The sequence below is a fragment of the Falco naumanni genome, chromosome 3, assembly GCF_017639655.2.
Source record: "Falco naumanni isolate bFalNau1 chromosome 3, bFalNau1.pat, whole genome shotgun sequence".
In the NCBI taxonomy this organism is placed as follows: domain Eukaryota; kingdom Metazoa; phylum Chordata; class Aves; order Falconiformes; family Falconidae; genus Falco; species Falco naumanni.
Genome location: NC_054056.1, coordinates 93,327,371 through 93,350,667, shown reverse-complemented (window position 1 = coordinate 93,350,667; position 23,297 = coordinate 93,327,371). Strand labels below are relative to the sequence as shown.

Genomic DNA, 23,297 nt, shown 5'->3' with positions numbered 1-23,297 from the left:
ACTACCTGATTGTGTATCTTAAAAAGCAAATTTTCTCAGAGTTAGGGATCAGTCTAATTGTGAGATATGGTCTATTTTGGGGGCACGTCACATAAATGCAGTGCTCAGCCCTCCTTTGAAGGGCAAACTGGACTGCCCACTTCAACCCTCTCAAAGCAAAACGAGGGAACCTTTTTTCTCTACCTTGTAGATCTTACTAGAAGAAGTACAGCCATCTGCCATCATGTGGGAGAGGATGGACAGATTGGAGATTTGAGTTCAATCATTCCACTGAATCTTGGCAATTTCAGACCAGGTCTTTCCTCACATGTTTCAGTTGCAAATCAAATGAAGTCTGTGTAAAGACTGATGGATGAAATCATAGGAAGACAGAATAAAAACTCTGTATGCTTGCAAACAAGAACTGATAAATTTGGCTATAGCTTATTATGTAATGGAAAACCTTTACAGGTAAGTGGTTAAAATGCTTGTACAAGTAGTTTTAAAACTAAAGATGTGCTCAAGCTGTGGAATTTACTTCCTATTGATTTTATAGAGCTCCTGACATTTGTTTTGTGCTAATTTTTAATAAACCTAAGTTTGAAAACATTCCCTTTACAGCAATAACGTTTTCTTTTGTTAATGAAAGTAGAAAACTCTCATTACCCACCTGAAGAACATCTCCAAGGTCAGCAGTGCTGATATCTGGGTCTTCAGTGGTATTAAAAGGAACAGGATTAATTCTCACAAGAGTGAGCACTCTGGGTTCTGGATACCTCCACAACATCATTCCTGGACTATCCTCAGTTTCATTGTAAAACACAACTTCATAGGCACTGGGCAATTTTTGTGCTTCTGTCAAATGAAAGAAAGTTGCAATCTGTTATATAATTTCTAGAAAGAAACATGCTGGTTTATGAGACCAAAGTAGTTAAAAATAAACCCCTCAGGATCAAAAGGAGAGAAAATAAAAAAGTAATTTCCCTGACTTTTAAAAGATTACAGCTTAATGGAAAGAAATCAAAAAAGTATTATTCTTTTTTTTTTCGTTCTAGCAGATGTCTTTTCAACTGCTTTTCCAAAAAACCTAAAGTTATTCATTGTAAGAGGCAAGAAATCTTTAATAGCTTACTACTGTATTTTCTTTATAACTAAAAAAAAATAAATCTTGAGCAATAATACAGTATTATTCTTCTTACCTGCATCTTGTATATACTGGAACAGGCCTGTTCTCAGATCATCCGAGGTATGCTCAGTTTTTGAGGCTTGATTCCTTTCCATGGAAAAACAAGTGGGGTGCATACGTTCAGATACGAATGTCTCTACACTGCTCTTGTTAGTAAGGTACTGCCACAGAAGCTCCCGGAGAAGAACTAAACAGTTCAAATGCTCTTGACCCCAGAAAACCTTTAAAAAAAATGGGGGGTGGGGGGGGTGGGGTGGGGAGATAAAAGGAAGAGGCAAACAATTACATACAAATATTTAGTAATTTTTGAAGGAAAAATCTTCCCAAAACAATAGGAATTTTATACAGCTTTCAGCCTGTTCTACCTTAATTGCTTTCAAGTATCCTGAATGTGACAACAAAAAACAGGAAGAACAAAATATTTCTACAAAACAATTCGGCAATCATTTGAAGGAAAGCATTAATTCTTGTCACTTACAATGGATGCTGGTGTTGCCTGGAAGAGCACAGATCTTAAAAGTCATATGCAAGGACTTGCATCTGAGTGCAGTACATAATGCTAGGGCTGTTCACAGGTTTTGCAGTTTACAATATGACAAAAAATACCTTAAAAATGCAAAGTTTAACCTGTTCAGAGAGCTTGTTGCTCCAAAAATGGAATTCTGAGATGCATTAAAAACTGAGTAAGAGATACCGCCAAGAAGATGACTAGAAAGACATACAAAAGGAAGTGGTAGTGAGGCGGGGTAGGTCTCTTCTCCAAAGTAACAAGCAATAGGACAAGAGAAAATGGCCTCAAGCTGTGCCAGGGGAGATTTAGATTGGATATTAGGGAATATTTTTTCACCAAAAGGGTTGTCAAGCATTGGAACAGGCTGCCCAGGGAGATGGTGGAATCACCATCCCTGGAGGGATTTGAAAGGCGTGTAGATGTAGTGCTTGGGGCATGGTTTATGATTCTATGAAGGACCATCTCAAACACAAGTCTTGAGCATATACAGCATTTGAACTGGATGTGCTCTAAGTTCTCAGAGTGAGGTTTAAGTGTAAAGTTTTTTGAAGTTTAAAACAGAAATTCAGAAAAATATCTAATAAAAATTGGCATTCAAAATCCAGAAGATTCATACACTTTATAGCAAAATAAAAGGCAAGCAGACATTCCTTTCGCCCAGCTTTAACAAGCAGTGCTGCTTTTCTCAAATCAAACTTCTGTTTGAGAAAATCACAATAATGGGGACAAGTCCTTTAGTCTTCAGGTACAGAAGCGGGCCCAAAAGCAACAGGGAAGACAAGGAAGCAACTAACAATTAGTAAAGAAATAAGACTTAGAACCAGCATGAGGTGAGATCAAAATCGCCAGACAGTAAAAGTCCACGGTAGGGGCAGGAGTAATGTAACAAGTCAGGTGTGCACATGAAGAGTAGTACAAGTTCTTTTCACTAGGGAATACAAATTTTCAAATATGAAAAAAACATAAATATCACAAGGTGCCTAAAGAGAGTGTAGTACAGCTGTCAAGAAGGAAGCTCTTCCTTCGCCTGCATCTACATGTAAGCCTGCAGAAAAACTCAAAAAAGACCCTCTTGAATCACAGCTACAGCCAGTCCTGAGCTAAATAGTCCCGGGCTATGCAAGTCACCTCCCTAACTTAGCGCTTCTCTACTGCAGTTTGTAGAGTACCTCTGGGGTCAGGGTCCTACTCTTGGTCTAGTACCACCTCAGAGGAGCTCTGTGTCACCTGAGCTGATCCCAGAGGCTTCAGTCCCCCACTGATAAAGGGGGAGAGGAATGCTTCCCTCCCCCCCGCTATTTTTATCAATTTTAGTTTTAGGCAGCTGAAAGTTGAGAGCATGGAACTCCTACTACTATATTCACAGATGAGGCACTGATTTCATGTAAGCCCTCTAGGCCCTGCTGCAATACAAATTAACAATAGTAGAAGATGACATCCTGGTCAGAGCTGGTAAAATCATTGACTGTAAATAAATTAATTTGAATCAGAATTGCTAATGCCTTTGTCAGCATTCTCAAATCTATTCTGCCAAACCAAATAATTATTTTCTGCAAAAGCTAATTATCCCAGTGTATACTCTAAAAATAAATGGCTTTTGCAGATTTATAGATATTTTTCTGGTCCTTGTCAAAACCCCACAATTTTTTTTTTGGAAAAAAATCCACCCAACCACCCCCCCCCCCAAAAAAAAAAAAACAACCAACCAACAACCCACCCCAACCAACAACAAACCAACCAAACAAAAAAAACCCAACCAAAACCAAACCAACAACCACCCACCAACTTTTTATTATTAAGAACACATAGTGAAGCCAAGTACCTGTGAATAACAAATCCAAAAGAAGCAGAGAAACAAACTGACTTCATTTATTAAGATATAATTTTTAAGAATTTGTATTATTCAATTAGCCCTATTCCCAGCACTGTGGTTTTAAGAAATTTGAATGCAGATTCTGAGAAAAGACCTAATGACATGACTGTGTCAAAATTTCCTTTTTGTGTTTTATATGCTTGATTTATATATTTATTTTATAACATTTGGTGTGAATAGATACTACAATAAAAATAATTAAAACAAGACATATTTTAAAGCCCACTTGTTTAAGCCCCACAGAATCTATTTTTCATTTCAAGAACTCCCGTGCTTCTTGGACTGGATTCAAGTTGTGGGCACTTTCAAGAAGGAGACGATAGTATGGAAAACTGAATATTAATTGCTACAAACAACAGTTTATAATTACTCTCCTGAGAAACTGGTGTAAGTTTAAAAAGAAAGGATATGTGTTTCTTAAAGCTACCCCTAGACATTACAGACACATAGCTCATGGACAGACAAACACACACACATCAGAAAAGGGTCCTAGATATGAAGTGTTAGTAAATTGATCCCGTAGTTTGAAGGGAACACACACGTACAGCTACAATACATGGCTTAAGCAGTATTTAAAAAAAAAAAAACAAAATGCTGTACATAATTTTTCAATCAACAGCTTCACATGAAAGAATAGATACTTATTTTAAAAGGTAAAATAAAACCCACTGAAAACAAACAAGCAGAAAACCCTAACCCAATGAACTGCTGTAGGCTGCAAAGCTCTACAGGTTTTCATGCAAATTTATTTATGAAATCTCAATTATCCAGCCAGTCCAGCTCAATAGCAGAACCATCAGCAACTTATACAGACCTGCAGCAGTCCTCCTCTCAAATCGATGTATATTTTTGGAATAGATTGCTCTGGGCCAGGATCACCACTGTGCTTACACCACTTGGCTTCCACATTAACAGAGCAGCAAAAAGGGCCCATCAGGGATCTGGCTCTTTCTTTGAGACTTGTTTTAAGTAGGAAATCTTTTATGTCAAGGACAAAAGATGATCCATGGATTCCTGAAAAGAGAGAGGCAATTAATCCCACGGGTGGGCATTCTCCCAACATTTATGTGCTTATTTCCTGAATTCACTTTACCATGAGCCTGGGAATCTCTGCCCACAAGCAATTGCTCACACAAGTAGCACCACTGACTCAACTCTCATGAAAATACTTATGCGGACAATTGCTCTCCTCTCCAAGCAAGAGCATCACGGTTGGGCCACAAGACTTGTGATTTGGGTTTTTTTACCTTGCTCTTCCGATGCTGTTGAGCACAGTTTATAGTGTTGCAGTTATGAAGCAGGTATGTCTCATGCATATGCCTTACAAAAAACTATTTGCCAAAAAATTATGACTTTTTACATGTGTGAGTATTTTAAGGTTTATGAGAAGAGACATTTTTCATTAAACCATGAAATCTTTTTCAAAAGAGTGTATTAAGAACAAGAACAGCTGCTTCACTTGATTATATTTTAAACTGATAAGAAATAGGTATTTTGAACGATTCTCTCTGCTTTTGTTCAGGTTAGTTATTATAAAATACTGCCTTGCTAGACTTTAGAGTGCTTAGCTGGAGAATAAGGGCAATGTTTGAATTCAAATAATTCAAAACAATTACTGTAACTCAAAATATGTAATGTCTGTTTACCAAAAAAACAGTTTAATCCAAACTTTTCATGTCACAACCATTTGCACTTCACACAGCTTTATAAAACATAAAAATGATAATGGCAGGTTAGATTTATGACAGAACTTACATACTCTCATTAAAGACGCAAACATTTTTAGGAAAGAAACACCATCTAGAAATGTCACATCTCTTGTGAATTTAACTTACTGCAATTCACTGTTTAATAACACAAACCATACTTAATATCACTGTAGTCCTTTTGTATATTTACATTAAAAATACTGTATCAGAGACTGGGTTAAGTTTTTTTTTTCTCTTCTGGTGCTCATACCTGGACTCAACTCTCTGAATACTGGATGTCATTTTCTAATCAAACTTTGTATTTGCAAAAGGCAAAAGATTAAAAAACACCTAAGGCTTACACACAGATGTCTCAAGGTACAGTTCCATTTTATATTTTCATACCTTTGCTTGTAGAAAAATCCCACAAAACCACAACACGCTGTTCTGAATACATGCAGTAAAACTTCTCCCATGAACCTCTCCTAGAATCCAGAAAGAAGCCTGTCTGCATCCTGGGAGTTAAGATTTCATAATACTGAGAAATATTTTATAAATGGAAGAATTTTATTTTTTTTTTAATCCAGCTTCTACTAGGAAGGTGGGCTAACAGTCCCCATAGCAATAACGGCATTGAACTGTACCCAGATCAAGTAGGAGCCACAAACAAGAATCTCTCCCTTGAGCAGTCTGGAGTTCAGTCAGAATGATCAAGGGCTCGAGCAAACAAACCTTTGCCTCGTGCCAACCAAAAGGTCTGTTGTTACCAATTGGGAAAGGGGTTTTAGCTCTGGATTGTTTAGGCTGGCTTCTGAACCTCTGGGTGATTTAAGCTGGCTTCTGACCCTCTGGATCTAGTCTCATGTGGAACAGGTTTATAGGACAGAAACTATTCAGTGTTTTTTCGACACTGAACTTCAGTGATAATCAAGAAAACTAACGTCAACACACCCTGACGCCTCTCCTTTTGGTACTGGTTCACTCGATTCTGTAAACTGTGGAATGAAGCAGCTTCACATACAGCCTTACACCAAGAAAAAGAGGTGTTTTTACAGGAAGGGCTCACCCTCATCCCGCTATGCTCAGTCTAGTTATTTTAAGAGGCACTACATGGAATATCTGGAAATTCAATTTTTTTATACTCTACATGCAATTTTGATTATAAAGAGGAGAAATTTTTGGTAGCTATTGCACAATTCTGCAATATACAGAAATGTTCTATAGTTTTATTGGAACATGTGCCAAGTTGCAGAAATAACAAAAGGGAAAAAGGAATGCCAGAATACAAGTGATTTTATTTATGTTTTCTTTCACTGGGATTACACTTGGAAGGATTATGCTTCGCAGTCTTTTCCTGTTGTCATCTCAACTCCAGAAAGTACAAAGAAAACACAATATTCAGTGGCTTAGAAACAGAAGTGAGCATTCCGCACATAATACTGCTGGTTCAAAATTAGCAGCGCCTTTCTCAAATGCCATGTAAAAAATGAGAAATGAAGACACATTTAATAATAAGAAAGTGTTGGTAAATTTTAAATAAATGAAATATTACAGGACACATCCATGGATTGTGTCCTACAAATACCAGGAAAAGCTCAGGGACTCAATAAGAGATTTTTGCTTTCTCGCTGCAACCCAGATTGCTCTTGTATATGCAAGAATGACACCCTCGTCCCTCTTGGATAAAGAGATTCTCAGAAAACATTAAGCTCTTAACAAAAAAAAATAAATAATGCAGAGTGCATTCAGACAAACTTGCACAAAATGATGCCCTGAGGAACCTTAAGGAAAACAAATGAAGAACAAGTATGCGTAAACCCTAAAAACCAATAGTGAATAAAGAGATCTCTGGGCTTGAGGAAAGCTTTAACGGGGTACCATTACTATGGAAATCCTAAAAGGATGACAATAGAAAAGAAATAATCTCACATCGTAAGGGAAGGGAGTAAAGAAGTACCAGCATGCACTAGAAGTGAGCTTATTTTAAGATTGCTAAATGCCATACTAATAAAGTGTATGCTCAGTTACTGAAGCTGCTTTCCTATGGCTAAAGCAATTAATTATCTCAGAAAGGTAAAGATGCAAAATAATTCTCCTGTTTTTCTCCCTCCCACACACTATTTTCAGTCAGTCCTTTCACACATCTCTCACAAACTTCTACTGTAGAATTCTAACTTCAGTTTAAAGAGATTAAATCAAAGTCTCCATCTGAAGTGAACTTGAGATGGCACCGCACAGAAGTAATATATCTTCATAAACGATTGTTGTGGTATGTAGAAGTTAATTTGTTCTGTTTGGATTATTGCTCATGAACACCAACACGCTTTGCAATGCGTGCAATAATTTACTTCTAGGAACAAATAGTTTCAAGACTTAAAATACTCCTCCAAGAGACTAATAAATATGAAGCACTTGCTTTGGACAGTGTTTAAAACATGCTGCTAGCCCTCCATTGTCAGACTCCACCCAGACCCACAATAGCACCGCAACGTGCTGCCACATTAACTGAGCAAAATACAACTTACATCAGGCTTCTGGATGCCATTGGAAGGATCACTTTTATGATGACATATACTCAAAAGGAATATCCAGGTATTGTTATATGGTTGGGAATAACACAGGAGCGTTTAGAAAAAAAGCTAGTACTTGCTTAGTAACGTCAAGAAATGAACTTGTTCAGAAATCAGATGAAGATCATTACAACAGAATACTGAAGAAAATTTACTAAAAGACAACATTTACTTTGATATTCTAACATCTTTCTTTTTTACTCAGTAGAGACGATTCATGCTAACATTTACGAAGACAACTCATAGAACCTGAGTACCCTAATTTAGCTATAAATACAGATATTTAAGGGTTTGTATATAACTATAACATAGCTATATTAGCATTTACCAATACTAGGAGGCTCCGTGTGTGTTAAACTTCAGTGTGCATAAATCCATTTATATGTGTAGGAGAAAAAAAGAGTTGGCCCATTTTAACAGATGCAGAAAATACATTAAAAGAAACCTTGCTTTACAGTAACAATCACTTAGTGTTTAGGCAAAACAGGTGTTAAGAAAGAGTTCTGTTATTTTTCCTGGTTCACAGACAAAGGGAGAGACAATGTTTTGACATTAACTATGGACTTTCTGTTTTCAAAAACATTTTAATACTGATATTTGAATCAACTCCAAATGAAACAAGTAAAAATGTAGCAGGAGTTTTTTTTTCCTTCTGTTATGCTCTGTGCATTTGCTCTTCCTTAGATAGCTGCAAATCCTGTTTGGTTCATTGCACTGTCACCTAATACAACATAGAGCACAATTTTAATTGGCAAACTTCTACATGGGAAAAGAGTTGTAAGAAAATGGAAACACATGTATTATAATAAATATTGCAAATAGCAGTGGACTGTACTTGAGCTATCTTTTGAAAAACCTCTTGGAAGCTAGTAGCTTTGCTACAACTTGTAGTGCTAGGAAGAAAACTTTTCCCGAGTGTGGGGCAGCTCAGAAGCAAGACTGTGTCCCAGAGCACAGAGGCTGCCACGCTGGTTTTGACTGGGCAAGATGCACGTGAGTGATGCAGTCTTCCCTGACCGCAGCAGCTGGCAGACTGCATTCCCACCCAGAGGGTCACGGTGCACTCTGAAGGAAGAAGTCCAGGCTCTCCCATGGGCCCTCTGAGCCTGGGCGGCAGAGATACAATCTGGCTGCTGAAAGTTAATTGGCAAGTGGTTTTCCTTACTACCTTCTGCTTTAATGTCACACGTTACTAAGGTGATAATCTGTGATATTTGCTTCTGAGCATTCACTTTTCATATTTGCAACTTCAGCAGCTGGCCTGAAGTTGCCAAAGATACCAAGACAGCTTTGAATACATAAATATGTTATAGCTAACATATTGACAGAATTATCTACATTACTTTTTCCTCTTAAGAGAACTTCAGATTCATCATGTAATGAGTAGTTATTCTACAGTTACACTGCTCTGTTGACAGGTACCCTTTACAAAGCAGCTTCTGAGAAGAAAGGGTAACAAAGCTATGAAAATAATTACAGGGGAAACTCTGCGGCTAATTTAAAAGTCAGCCAATTTATTCAAGTCTGGAAACAGCAGTAGCAAACAAATGTTGAGACATAGTAAAGGACAATTTTCCAGGAGAGACTTAGTTAACAATCCGCTGACTGCACTGGATTTCTCATTAGTGTCGAGTTGAATCTTATGATAGTTCATTCTCCCCACGAGAACAATATTTACACATTATCAATTAACTATTCTTTGGTGAAAGAGAGTTTTTCAGCATTACATGGGGACACATGTGGGCTCTGTAAAAACATGAGATGTGTAACACACGGTAAACAGAAAGTAATGATCTTAAACAGGCCAAACCCTTGAATTCGTCACTAATAAATGTCCCCATGCATTCAGCAGTCCTGGCTGCTGGGAGCCTGTTTTCTTCAAGTACTTCAAACACTAAAATCCAGGAACATTTATTATTTTAATCCATTACAGGCAGTGCTTGATTTAACTTTATTGGTTGTGGTGGTGGTAGTAGTTATAGTGGGGGTAAAGCTATGTTCTTTTACACATCATTTCAAAAGGGCTTAATTATATTTTATAGCTCAGGCCAGGAATCCTGCTTGTTTTGTGTCTAACAAGGTTCAAACGGAGTTCAGGTCAGTGATGAATCAGAAGAGAAGTCAAAGATGGTTATCTATTTGAAATGAGCTCATCTCCCTTAAAGAATAATTGGGCAGGTACATCATGTTCATTACACTACTGCATACTAAATAGCTGAAAAATCTCAATTCACTTGCTGATTTAGTAATTTTGGATTTTGTGATACCTGATCAGGGAGAGCATATTAAAGTTAAGATGTAAAGGGATTTTCATTTTTGGTCAAGGCTGTCTTTGGTATACAATAATTTAGAACATATTTGTAAAGCTCTGTATTGCTCTACCTTATCTTAATTAAGTGGAAAAAATGCATAATGGAAAACAACAAAAGAAGAGTTCATTTTTTCATCCAGGAGTTTAGCTTTCAAAACAGTGCTATATTCGTGTGAGTAATACTTGGTTCTTGTATCATAGACACTTTAATTCTAGATATAAGCGGTTTTTAGGAAAGTCACTAAACATTCCTACTCCAGCTTTATAGATGGGCATGGGGAGGTTCTTCAATTTAAAAACAATCTATGTATTTCACATCTTAATTTTAGGTGGTTGGTTGAAAACTTTGGTTTATTTTCAGGAGATAGCCAGGACCTAGAACTGTCACTGATTTATAAAGTTGTAATACTTAGCACTACTAAATCAGACAGTGAACAGTTGCACAGTAAACGAAGCATTACAAAATAGTGGATGCCTCTCAAAATGTAGCCCTATATAACTGCCACAAGGTTGAACTAGAATTACAGTGTTAGCGTCTTGCTCCTCTGCTCTGTGCTTGATTCACTGGATTTCAACTGCTTTAATAAACGAGTCCATGAACTAGAGGGTAACTGCTCTTTATAAATAAACCATCCTGAAGATAGTGCCTGGCAGAACCTGAGCTCTTTGAGCCTCTGTAACCCAGTGAATTATGCTTGTGGAAGTCCAAGGATTGACAGATATACCCAGGCCACACAAACCAGACAGGTTTCCCTACGATCCTGGGATGTGGTTCCCCAGGGTTAAGGCTAGACCAGGTCCAGGCTCCAATGTCTCTATCTTCCCCTCTCTTCAATCCTTCCTCCCCATCTCTCCTTTACATACTTCTCCGAATTCTCTTTGTGCCAGCATGGTCACTGCAGTGTACCTGTCCAGTGAGCCAGCTGAAGGAGATGATCTTGCTGGGAACTTTTCTTTCCTGTTGGGTTAGTTTTTCAGACAGATCAGTGCCCTGACTCAACTCAATGAACAGCTGCCTGAGTAACAGAGCTAACACAAGGCAGAGTGTGGAAATGTGTGGCCACAGTAACCTAAACTTCCTATGGAATCGCACCTTTTGTTTGGGCAGCAAGCTGGTGATCTCACACACACCCTATCCCGCCCCCCCCAATTTTTGTCATGAAAAAAGAAGAGATCTGTTGCCAGTATGTAAATAATTTAAATAACTTAAGGAACTGATCCTTAAGACTGGGCAATAATGCCTGATCTCTGTGTTCTGTACCTCAACACAGCAAAACGTAGACTGAGCTGGAGGGATTGCACAAAAACATAAAATGTACAAAGAAAACTTTCAGCTTTCACTGTTCTTTGTATTTTCTCATGAATGTAAATACCCTATAGAACTGACTACCATGAAAATGCTCTAACACCTACTACTGCCACATACAGCATTGGGACCCACAAAACAAAAGAAATATATCTGTAAAAACCACACAATTACTTTCACAATTAAAGTTTAGCAGATTACAAAACCAATCATATATTTGTTCTGAATCAAATTTCATTTGGAGTCTACCTTTTAAAGTTGAGTTATTTAAACTATAAATGCAGTTCTACAAACCTAGCACACAATGTAATCAACCTACAACTAACTTTTTGTTTTCTCCCCCGCCCCTGAGTTAAGGTGCTAGTTCATCAGTAGCAATTCTGAACCCTGTTACAAAGTATCAGTAGGGAATCTAACCAGGATTAATAGTGGTACTCAGTCCTGGGATTAGGTGGTGTCTTGTTTCATGGATTTTAGGCCATCTGTTCTTCCCTCCTACATTATACTCCTGCAGAACTATAAACGCACCTCCACCTCAGGGACTATAGAAAGGAATTAGAATTCTTCTGCTTTTCATTATCACAAGATTCAGTAACTCATTTCATTGTCAGGATAATCCCCTTTTACTCTTTCTTTTGCGCTTGCAGGGTATGCCAAAATGACAAATAAAATCCCAGATGTTAGAGACCTGATGAGGTCTCCACCTTTTCTTGAGTGTTGGGTTTAAGCTACTTGGGACATGGTGTCAAATCTGACAGCACCCCGATGCCCACACCCAATATTCATTAAGGTTTGTTAGTGATTTGTATAGCTGTCTACAAGCTGCACTTCCACCTCAATCCTCAGTGGCCATTTAAATATTTAGTTTGTCCTCTGGCTTTTACTGACAAAGAATTAATTTCCTATTGTTCAAGTGTTGGAAAGAGTTTATATTTCTTTCTAAAAGTAACAAAGGTCTTCTGGGTGTTGTAAATGGCTTGTTACTGCTGCATATTATTTTAGGTAGTCATATCTAATTCAATGTTTTATTTCCCCATGGGCTAACTTGCCTATCTGCAGCATCCAAAGGCTATGACAACGCCTTAGCAGAGTTTCCTCGAGAGGGTCAGTTAACTCCAGAATGAAATTTGGTCTTTGCTCCACACCAATTAATAGCTGCATTTAATTTTGAATACTTCTGTAAAGTATGTAATTTCTTTCAGGTTTAGTAAAAATACTTGTGATTATCATACACTCAACAAGTGTTTATTTCCCCCCCCCCCCCCCCCCCCCCCCCCTTATTTATATGCTAAAGTAATCATCTCTGCATACAGGACAAAGGGCTGGGGAATTCTGTCTATGATCTTTGGAATATTTTATGTCCCTAACTCCCTCAGTTCAGACACCGAACTGCAAGACTTCCCTCCTGTGTCCAGCCAGAACAAAATAAGGCTGCACCGAGAGGCTACAGGCTTCTTGCTGTCTTTCACTCTGGGGAGGGTACAGTCCTCAACTTCTCTCATTTATCTGCTCTTTTGGCAGGTAGGTAGTGCTAATTTCAACACCAAGCCTAAATTAATTGAAAGCCATATGTTTAGAATTGCATTCTATTTCCTAGTATTTCTTGCTAAAAATTATTTCAGCTTTAATAGCATGTGACTGTTCTAGAGCAAGCTACGTAGCTCAAGTGTGATAGCAAGCAGTCTAAAATCTGGGTACATGGCACTTGGGAGCTCTAACCACTTTGTAGAAGATGCCACATCCTTTACAGGATGAAAATCACTGAACCAGGTCTAACGATAGTTCTTGAAGTTGGGGTTTTTGCAACAGTACAAATAAGCTGCCAAAAATGAACTAGATGTTTGTTATCGGCTTGTATGAAATGGGTACAAGTTTTAACTTGTAACTCTAAGTCACAAAATATAAAACAAATACAGATAACCATTTTATTTAACATCAGTATGACTTGAACTCCTACCCTTAAGGGTATCTGAAAAACTATACTGGTAGCCTTTTCTAAAGTAAAATGAATATCATCTTTTTTTGGAAACGGATTTTGTTTTGGTTTGCTTTTTGCCAATATACTGCAGCACATTCTACAATAGTATTACTTTACTAAAACCCAAATACTCGGGATTTCACCATAAGTATGGAGGAGAATGTAAGTATTCTTGCAGAAATAGTAACCATGTTGTTATAAGTAACTGTTGTATTAAAACATGAAAAATGTCCAAAAAATTAAGTCCCTTGACACACTAAAGGTTTGGGGTTGTATAACAGTGCAGCAGGATGTGTAGAAATGGAGGTGTTTTAATTTGATCCAACTGCAATGAGAGTGTTCAACACTTACAATTTATTTCATTAGAAGTGAAATAATTCAACTAATTAGCCCTTCTGTTTTTTAGAAGCTAAATCTTCTACTTTCATGAGAAATTAAGACAAAAAGTTAAAACTGAAGGCCTTTAGTTTTCATGGTTAAATAGAAAGACTAGAGGGGAAACTGATAATTAAAAAAAATGTTATATGGCAATCTTCTGTCTTGATTTCAGCAAAAAAAATAATAATCAAAGCATTACACAAGGTCACACACTTTTGTTTTCCCCCTATAAGCAAGGAAAAATGCCGACAGTACATTCTTGTGAGTTTTTTTTGCTAAATAATTCCTAGCAAATAGGATTCCTTACAAACCAACTTCATCTCCTACATTAAAACTCATCTGGAAAAGGGGTCGTTTACAGTGTTTATAAAACACTGCCACATAAAATGTGTAAAAAACCATATTTCACTAAAAATAGCTTGCGTAAGTATGGGATTAGAGTAGTTTCTACTGCTATAATTGTTCCTTTGTAGTTTTTTCCATGATGTTTTTGAACAGCGTTTTTAACTATGTTTATTAAAGTCAGCACATAAAAAAGGATCAAAGAGAAAGCTAGTGAGAACCAAAGAAACCCCAAGCGTATTGTGTTGTCTCACTGGGGAGTTATGCAGATTCAAGTAAACAAGTGCAAATTGTTGAGGTTTTAATGAAAATTTTCTACAATTATTGTATCTGAAGTCATTCTATATAATAACATCTGTACAGCAGATGGCCATACTGTACAAAAGGCAAGTAATGCTCCTTTTTCTTCCTCTGTTTTAACAGTACATCTGAGATGACTACTTTTGTCATTGTGCTTAGTTTGGTTCAGCAAATAATTTGTAAAATGCAGCTGTTGCAGATGGTCACAATAGTTATTTGACTGTAAAATCAAAGACACAGTGAAGTATTTGGGTATTAGTTTCATTCTGTAAAAAAAATATCTGACATTAACCCCGTTCAGCTCAAAAGGTATATCTATAAAGCCTTTTGTAAAAAGAAAATTAGTGAAGAACTGACATTTAAATACTCCTTGCTCAAAAGACACAACTACTACACTTTTTTCCAATTGAGTTAGCTTGCATAATTTCTTTACAATAATAAAACAAATCTAGTTAGTAACTGTGGTATTCTTCTGAAGTATTTTTAACACAAAATTATAACACCATTTCCCTTTCACTGAGTAATTTATCTTCTTTCCTGAAGGTATATTTTCCATTTTGGTTTCTATTAGCACTTTCATTTCAAATTATTAATTTTAGATAAAAGTTCAAACTATTTATTAAATGAATTTTTGCCAGTTTCAATCAGTTTTGTGGAAATGTGTCTAAAACAATTTAGTGCATTGTCACAGTAACATGCAAAACCTCATGCACATGTATTTTTCTTATTATAAAGCAAAGGTAAGGCAACTTTAACTGGAAAAAAATGTGAAAAGTGTGTTGATGTCTGTTTATTGTTTGGTTATTAAAGTTTTTCATACAGAATAACTAATTACCATTTTCATTAGATTCAGCATCAGTATTGCTTTACTTAATGATGCTTGCCAGACAACAAATGTACTGAAGATTCATGTACAGCTTGTGACATGAAAAATAGTTTGGCTTCCTCCGACTGCCAGAAGAACTAAGAAACAGAACTCTGTAGCAGAACGTTTCTGAGGCTTAACGTGCAAGGCAAGGTACATTCTCTTTCTGGGAGGATGAAAAACTCCAGGATAAGTGATATGCACTGCTGACTTTGCCAAATTGCTTTATAGTACAGTGACAGAACAGGCTCAAGCTTTGATATATCAAAGCTTGCTGGAGACACTATAATGTACCATGAGACAGATAATGTACAAATGATAGAGGGGAAGTGATGGAAGGAAAGAGGATTATTACACAGAAAGAAACCTAGAACTATTTAAAGGACATTAGAAAGGCCTTTTCCTCAGTTGCAGTGCTTTCTGTGCTAGGCTTGTGATCTGATTGGAAAAGTGTGGGAACACAGGCACTGTTCCTGCCTGTGCTGTTGTTTATTTATGGATAAATCAAGAGTTTCAGGCTCCAGCACTTCCACACACTTTCATGTCCTATGAACCTTAAATTTTTCATTTTTAACTTTTAAAACAATAAAGAAGCCATGAAACTTGCTGGCCTAAGGATAAATATTTCTGATGAAAAAGAAATAAATCACCACCTCGCTTGGCCTACAACTTGTTCCTCTCAGCTAAAGACCATTTTGCCTCACAAGATACTCTGCCAACTACCTACATCTGGCTCATATCCATATCATATAAATGTACCATCTTATTAATTTTATTAAAAGACTAATACAACAATTTCCAAAGACACTTAAAATTGTCTTTATTTTAATGAGTCTCTGGTATCCTGTTAATTATACCCAAGCTGTGAAGTTTCCTCGCAGTTCTGCAGTAATGAGGCTGGAGCACCCGTTTTCCCTGGGTGACTCTCAGCTGTGCAGAGGAAGCATGTAAAAATTTAAAACTTCACAAGCCTGGAGGAGAATAGTGATATGACTCAGTATTTACATAGCAGCATATGTCAGGGCTCTGAACAATTATTTCTGGTTATTTTTTTTTTTTTTTTTAAACAGAAGTATAGGGTCCTAACAAGAAAATTTAGTTAGAGAGTGAAAACTGTCAAAATCTTGCCCTTTGAAGTATGTGCTGAATTATCAGAACACCTGAATAGTGGTTCTGGTAACCACTATTCCAGCCAGAATTCCATCAATAAATTAGTAATTACAAGCTAGGGGATATTAACTACAAAATTAAGTACTCTTCGGTGCTGCCTTACTGCAAGGGAAACTCAGGTAATGCAGTCCACTAGGTATTTGCTATTTTCTGTTGTAGATTTATTAAGTTAGCCAGAGGAGTTCCCTTCAGCGGCCCATGCTTTAAAATGGTTACTAGACCACCACTTGAACAAGTCAGTAGCACTTCCAACTTGGAAAAAACTCTTACCTGCACTTTTATGTCCACTTCTAATATTCAGGCTCCCAGTGAGGTTTGATAAAGAGACTAACAAACAAGGTTTACTGGGATGTGGGATGGTTTCCATCAGAATAACCACTTGAACAGTGTGAATGGAAATCTTCTGGAAGCAGGAAAGGGCCTGCCACAAATTTTCTTGTACTGAAGCCTTTTGCACAGCATTGGTGTGTGCAGCAGGTAGGAAATCCTTTGTACTGGAGTGCTTGGTTATTGAAGTGACATCCTCATCTGGAATAATGCCAGCTGGTGGAGCAGCCTCCTTCCTGGGCTCATCATCATTTGTGGTTACAATTTGCTTAAAAAACTGGTTTATTTGATCAAGTCTGACAAAACTGAGATTTGCTTTTAAAGGTTTTGATATGTCCACATTTATGTCAGCTGTAGGAGGGAATCAGAGAAAGAAGTATGAGAAGCTATAGTGCAATTATTCAAGCAAAGTAAAAATATTAGAAATTTAGTGGAGATAACATTATTCCTATCATGTTTAATTAAAAGAATAGAAACAATGGTAAAAAATCATGAAACTGTTTTTAGGAATAAATCTGAACCAAAACATCATGAAAAGTACTAGAAGCAATTTTCACTATATACAGTTTTAAAGCAAGAAACATGTCACAACATGAATGTTATTTCCCTGTTTCTTCCCAGGGATTACCACAGCTAACTGAAAGACATACACATTATTTGAGTGTGTAGGAGGGAAAATACATTAGTCCTTTTGTGTCAGAATGAAAATACACTTCACTTTCTCTTGAGTTTTACATCCAATAGATCTATTTGACTAAAATCCAAAGACAACAGTGAACATTTTCAACACATTTAAATGAGTGAATAACATGTATATTTTGTTGTTTCCTATACACACCTAATGTGCAGTATTCTTCCATGCATTTTCAAGATGAAATGTGAAATAAAAAGCAAATATAAAAACAGAGATATGTTTAGATTTCTTTGTTTTCCAGGAAGACTGGAATAACCTAATATTTTAAAAATGTTCTTTGTCTCCTTAGTGAAGGATTTTGATACTTCCCAGACTATTACATTCTCACAGAATTTTTAGAAATCACAACTAATATGAAAAACATTGACAATAGTGATATTTTAGTAGCTGAGAAGTTGCAATTACCAAGATTATTTCACAGATAAGAAGCAGGATTTTATGATGGTTGAAACTCATTTCTGTGCTGCTATCTGCCTTTTTATCAGTACATTATACTTCGTTACAGAAATCTAGCTTTAACTTAGGTTTTTAACATGCTTCATTTCAAATTCAGCTTTCACCCAGTAATGAGACAGCTACCCTGGGCACAGGGAAAAGTCTGCTTTTCACTTTGCTGTTTCATTCCCACAGCCTCACCCTCAAGAACCAAAAAACGAGTAAAATTTTGTGCATAGATCTAAACTAGATTATACGTTCAGAGAAAACAGCACTACTTAGTTTCAAGTTTCATTATAGATATAGGAAATACTGTTAACGGTTTTACACAGATTAATGACTATTTCATCAAAATTAGGACCTAGTTTCAACTTGTCCAGGATCACGCTCTACTTTTAATGCTGATGGAAACTAATGAGCTTGTCTTCCACTCTTTAGGTAAATTACAAGTTTTAACAACAATGGTAAAGGGCTGCAGGAGCAGAGCTTTAGAGCTGCTCTTAAGCATAGGTTTATACTGACTTTAGAGAGTCCCAAGCACATGACAAAGCACTTTTATGACCCTCCCAAAATATCTGGGGGTTCTAAATTTATGTTAGGTGCTTTAGTATCTGAATAGATAATTCTCTGATTTATAAACTAGCAATTTTTCTGCAAAGAAAAATTTATTAATGGCCATGTAAGATTTTTTATAGCTGAATAAAAACCACCCAAACTTAGCCACTGTTAACTAAAATTTAAGACTGAAAAACTATTTTAATTGTAACTTACAATTTTAATCAATGGTTTTCTGAAAATACTTTATCTTGTGTTAAAGCCTTCTATGCTGAAACTGTGGCAAAACACTAGCTAACACATGACCTAGTGGAAAGGCAAGTATCAAAGCTAGGAAGCTGGACGTTACAAAAAAGCAAGATTTTTAGGCACCCAAACTCACACATGATCAACTTGGAAGATTTTTCAAAATACTTGTGTACTGATATTTTTAATTAAAACCAAGGGAAGAAAAATGTCATAACACTTTGGAAAATCTCTCCAACCTTCTTGGCACTAAAGAACACCCCAAGAGTCGCCTGCCTTTTTGCACACACCCTTGGTTCTCTCCTTCATTTGAATGGAAAGAGGAGACTTACGAAGAAAGTAGAGACCCATGTGATGTTACAATATTAATTTACTTACGATACTCAAATGGAAAGGAGTGTTATTCTAATAAGTTTTTTAAAAAAACCCAAAACAAGAAAAACCCAATCGAACAAACCAAGCAGCATTTTTAAAATGATCGAAGTCTGAAATCCAACTTGTACTAGGATCTGGGTTTCTGAACCATTTAGGCACTTTCAAATCAAGTCCCTTATCAATTTTCTCCATTAACAATGTAGTAATAAAGGAGTAAAACAGAAGATATGTGCTTGGCTTTGCTACATAATTAAGTCTGTAAGTTAATAAATGAGGAAAGGACCCTTATTGCTTGGTGTGACAGCTTTCACAGCTAACTGCTTTGCCAAAAGCACATTTTATTGCCAACACTTTCCTACGTAGTATAGCCCAGAAGAGGAAAAAACCCACAACCCAAGAACTACTTAGACATAAGTTGATAGAACAGGTGGAAAGCTAAAGCCAGAGAATAAACTGATTGAGAAAGATTTAAAATGAGATGAATTCAAGAGCAATAGTTCTCTCTTGGGCTTCCTCAGGTCAGGGCAGAGAAGACACAGGGTGCTGGTGAAGCTCAGTGGTGGAACATGCACAACACCTGGGGTCCTGGGCATGTGTTTTATCACTGCTGTTAGTCACTTGTTTTCACAACCACCACATTCATCTAAGAGAGCAATAAAAAAAATGGACGCTAGGACACCAGAGAAATGCAAATGAACTCCCTGTTTTCTGTTTGGAAACAACACATGTCACACAGAAAATGTTGTCATGACTGATACCTTGACAAAGGCTTGTATTAAGTTATTATTATCCAGTGAATCAGCTCTGACCAAAGGTGGTGGCAGCCAGAAGCATAATTGCAGAGAATGTAATTCTGGAACCTTCACTGCAAATATTTTAACCATCTCATAATGACATAGGCTATTTTTACAACTGGGGAAAGATTATATAAGGAGATTCTTTGGCATTTTAAGTAAAATGTTCAAAAAATAAAAATCCAATTGAGCAATCAACATTTTTAGTCTTTGTCCCGTTTTACAATTTATACATAGCACTGTAAAAGAAACTTCAACATTTCTTCAAGAAAAGCATATTTAAGTGATGGACAAACAGTGAAAACTGATGAAATATGAAGACCTATACATAGCAGCTGGTGAAAATAGATGTTCAGCAGCTTCTTCAGTCACTCAAAATGGGCTAAAAAGAGATGTTACAATGTAAAGGGTCACCTAGATGCAGCTGAAATAAAATTTCCAGCGTGCAAAATCCAAGGGAGACAGTCTTTTTAGATGATTTTAAACACCTTGGGAAGAAAATCATGCAGCACTGTGCAGATTCTGTACCGGTAGGAAAGCACTGGTTCCTATAATACAAACTCCTCTTTGAATTGTCCAAAATTACCTCGGAATCATGACAGAGAAAAAGGTAGCTCAAAGCTGCCTTTAACTTCTCAATTACACTGACAATTACATTGTCGATACTCTCTCTCCTTTGGCTGCTAGTGCCTTGCTACCACAATTACACCCCAATGCTTTCTTTAGATTAAAGGCATAGTAGCAATAACTTATTTTGCCAGGTGTTATCTATTTCCAGCAAATAAATAGTAAAGAAATTACTGTGTTTGTAAATAGATTTCATTCAAGTGAGTTATTTCTGATTGTGTTTATATCAGACTGAACTAGACAGTATTAGAGCAATATTTTTTTTATTACAGTGTAGCATTTGAGTGCAGAATTTGACTTGTTCTTTCTCTCTCTCAATTTCTTCACTATGTCCCTTTAGATTACCCATTAAATCCATGTCTGTCAATTATTAGTTTCTAATTGCCCTTCACAACTTTCTGAACAGCTACTAGGAAACAGAATGATGAAATGACTATTGAGTTAAAAGGTGATTAGATAAATATAAATAAATTACACTTATTATATGCTCACACCACACCAGGAGATGACTTAAGAGTGAAAGGGAAAGAATCACATTGCAATAATGAAATCAGAGAGGGAATTCAGGTCCCAGAGGCGATTCTACGGAGTTTATGTTAATGTACACCTTGTGGGGGACCAAAAATCAACTGGAATAGTTTCCTGAAAACCGTTTCCAGCTATTTTCTCATTTAAAAAGTTCCAACTTCACTTGACCCATTAGTCATCATATTACTTACATTTATTATGTATTTTGAAATCTATTACAAAAAACCCAATGGATTCAATATGGCCTGTTTGAACAAAATCATAACATCTATAAAAGAAAACCTATGAGCAGCACTCTGAAACTTCTGTCTGAAACAATTTCTTTCTTTGTCATTTTATTACTTTGAGCTTCAGATAGAAAATTTCAGGGTTATGTGTATTTTACCCTTGTTCTCCATAACATTCAGATTTGTACTGTGAAGATATAATTTTATGCTGTGAACTTCGGATAATGACATTATTCAAAAGGACTTTTTATTTGGTGGGCTAAGGAAGAATAAGCAACGCAAAAATAACAAAGTTCCTAGCAAGTTGCTTTAGGTCAATCCCAGCTCTTACTGAAGTCAGTGGGCTTATTCTAATATATGCCATAACTTAATGTACACCAGGTTATTATTTCCATGACTAATAAACTACCACAGTATACTCCTAATCTGAAAAACCAGAAAGTAAACTCCATGAAAATTATTTATAAGCTTTATTTATATGACTGGGATCTTTTCACAGACTATGAGAAAAGTTAAGAAAAATATGGCATCTTCCAAGAATGTGTTCACTTCTCATACCCCTCATTCTGCAGTGAAACTTTTATTTTTTATAGCTAATATAGAAATACCAGGTCTTTCTCCCTCAGCGTGGACATGGGTCTCATTCTCCTCTACCCCAAGAAGGCGGTAAAATATTAAACTTCTTAATAAATAGTACTGTCATAGAAGAAACTACTGTTTGCCCTAAACTCTTAGGAGGATTGAATTTCCTAGTCCTAAACAGGAGAGGAGCAGGCAACAGGCAGGAAACATTTCACCACCAGTAATATTCTTCCTCTGGGAGCCACCCATCCTGATGTAGGGAGTTTAAACAGAGGAAATCTGAGGAAGGTAAAGGTAATCTTGAGCCCTGATTCTGATTTGGAGTGAGGGTGGCCCTTCAGTAACAGAGAAATGGCTGAATTGCAAAAATTAAATTTATAAAAATAGGGAAGAGAGAGACATGTAAAGAAAAGACTAGCTGTACTGTTCTCAATTGTCCCTGGTCAGGCATCAAAAGAGAGACAAATTAAAAGAAATTGAAAAGCAAGAAGAATCCAAATGAATTGTTTTTATCCTCTAATTCATCATTCCCAATTTGGATCAAGGGAAAAGAAAGGAGAAACTTGAGACAAGGCTTCAGAGGCCATCTGCAGTCCATCTTTTATTCTGCTTCTGTGAGACAGATGCCAATTAGTCTGGAAGAGGCTGGTAGTCACTGCTCAGTATTTCTACCTACTGCTGTCTGTGTGCTGCAGCTCTATAGAAGCAGCTCTCTAAGGCCAATATGGCAAACTACAGCCTTCAGGGAGCTTAATCAACCTGAGCCATACAGGGTGTTCCCCAGCAATAACAACTCCTATTTCCATGACCTAGTATGTCACTGACATTATGGAAAGGTGACACTAAGACATTAACAGCTCTAGCTAGCCAATGCCTGAGTTTCAGATCTCAGACAAGGCTCAGAGTGATGTCATTCTATTAATTTTTAAAAATTGTCACAATTGAACCAAAATAAATTGTTGTAGGTCAAGACGACCAAAGATACCATGAATAAATGATGGCGGGTTACTGCTGTTCATAGGATGTTGACTAAAATTAAGCAATTGTGCAACTACCAAATAACCTACAGAAGGGTGTCAAGAGTTGGGTGGTAAGGCCAAAAACTATAATGGGGACATTGGGAGCCATGACCATGAAAAGAAAACACTCATTAAGGGAAATGTTAACTCTCTCAAAGAGCCAGGGAAGTTGAAGCACAATATGGTGGCACGAAACAAATTTTTCCAGATCATGGAGCACGTTTGTGGAAAAGAAAAGAACCCATAAATACTAACTCTCTATGATGTGCTTAGCTGCTGAATAATACATATACATTAAGACATAAATGGGGGGGTGGGGTGGGTAAGAGGATTTCAGAAAATAAGAGTGAATGTGTGAAGTAAGTTTTAAAAGAATGCCGCTGCACTGGAAAAGATACCAAGAAAATATTTCCCAACTTATCCATGTGGCT

At 36.8% G+C, this 23,297-nt stretch overlaps 1 protein-coding gene across 5 annotated transcripts in view; it reads right to left on the bottom strand.

Annotated features, from left to right (window-relative positions):
* VPS13B (vacuolar protein sorting 13 homolog B) overlaps nucleotides 1-23,297 on the bottom strand; it is a 477,375-nt gene that overhangs the window by 79,937 nt on the left and 374,141 nt on the right. For all 5 annotated transcript variants that reach the window (XM_040588251.1, XM_040588253.1, XM_040588250.1 and 2 more), the window contains 4 exons: nucleotides 16,728-17,135; nucleotides 4,364-4,563; nucleotides 1,179-1,386; nucleotides 650-834 (listed from right to left, as the gene is read on the bottom strand). In XM_040588251.1, the coding sequence (XP_040444185.1) occupies nucleotides 650-834; nucleotides 1,179-1,386; nucleotides 4,364-4,563; nucleotides 16,728-17,135 (1,001 nt within the window). The remainder of the gene's footprint in view (nucleotides 1-649; nucleotides 835-1,178; nucleotides 1,387-4,363; nucleotides 4,564-16,727; nucleotides 17,136-23,297) is intronic.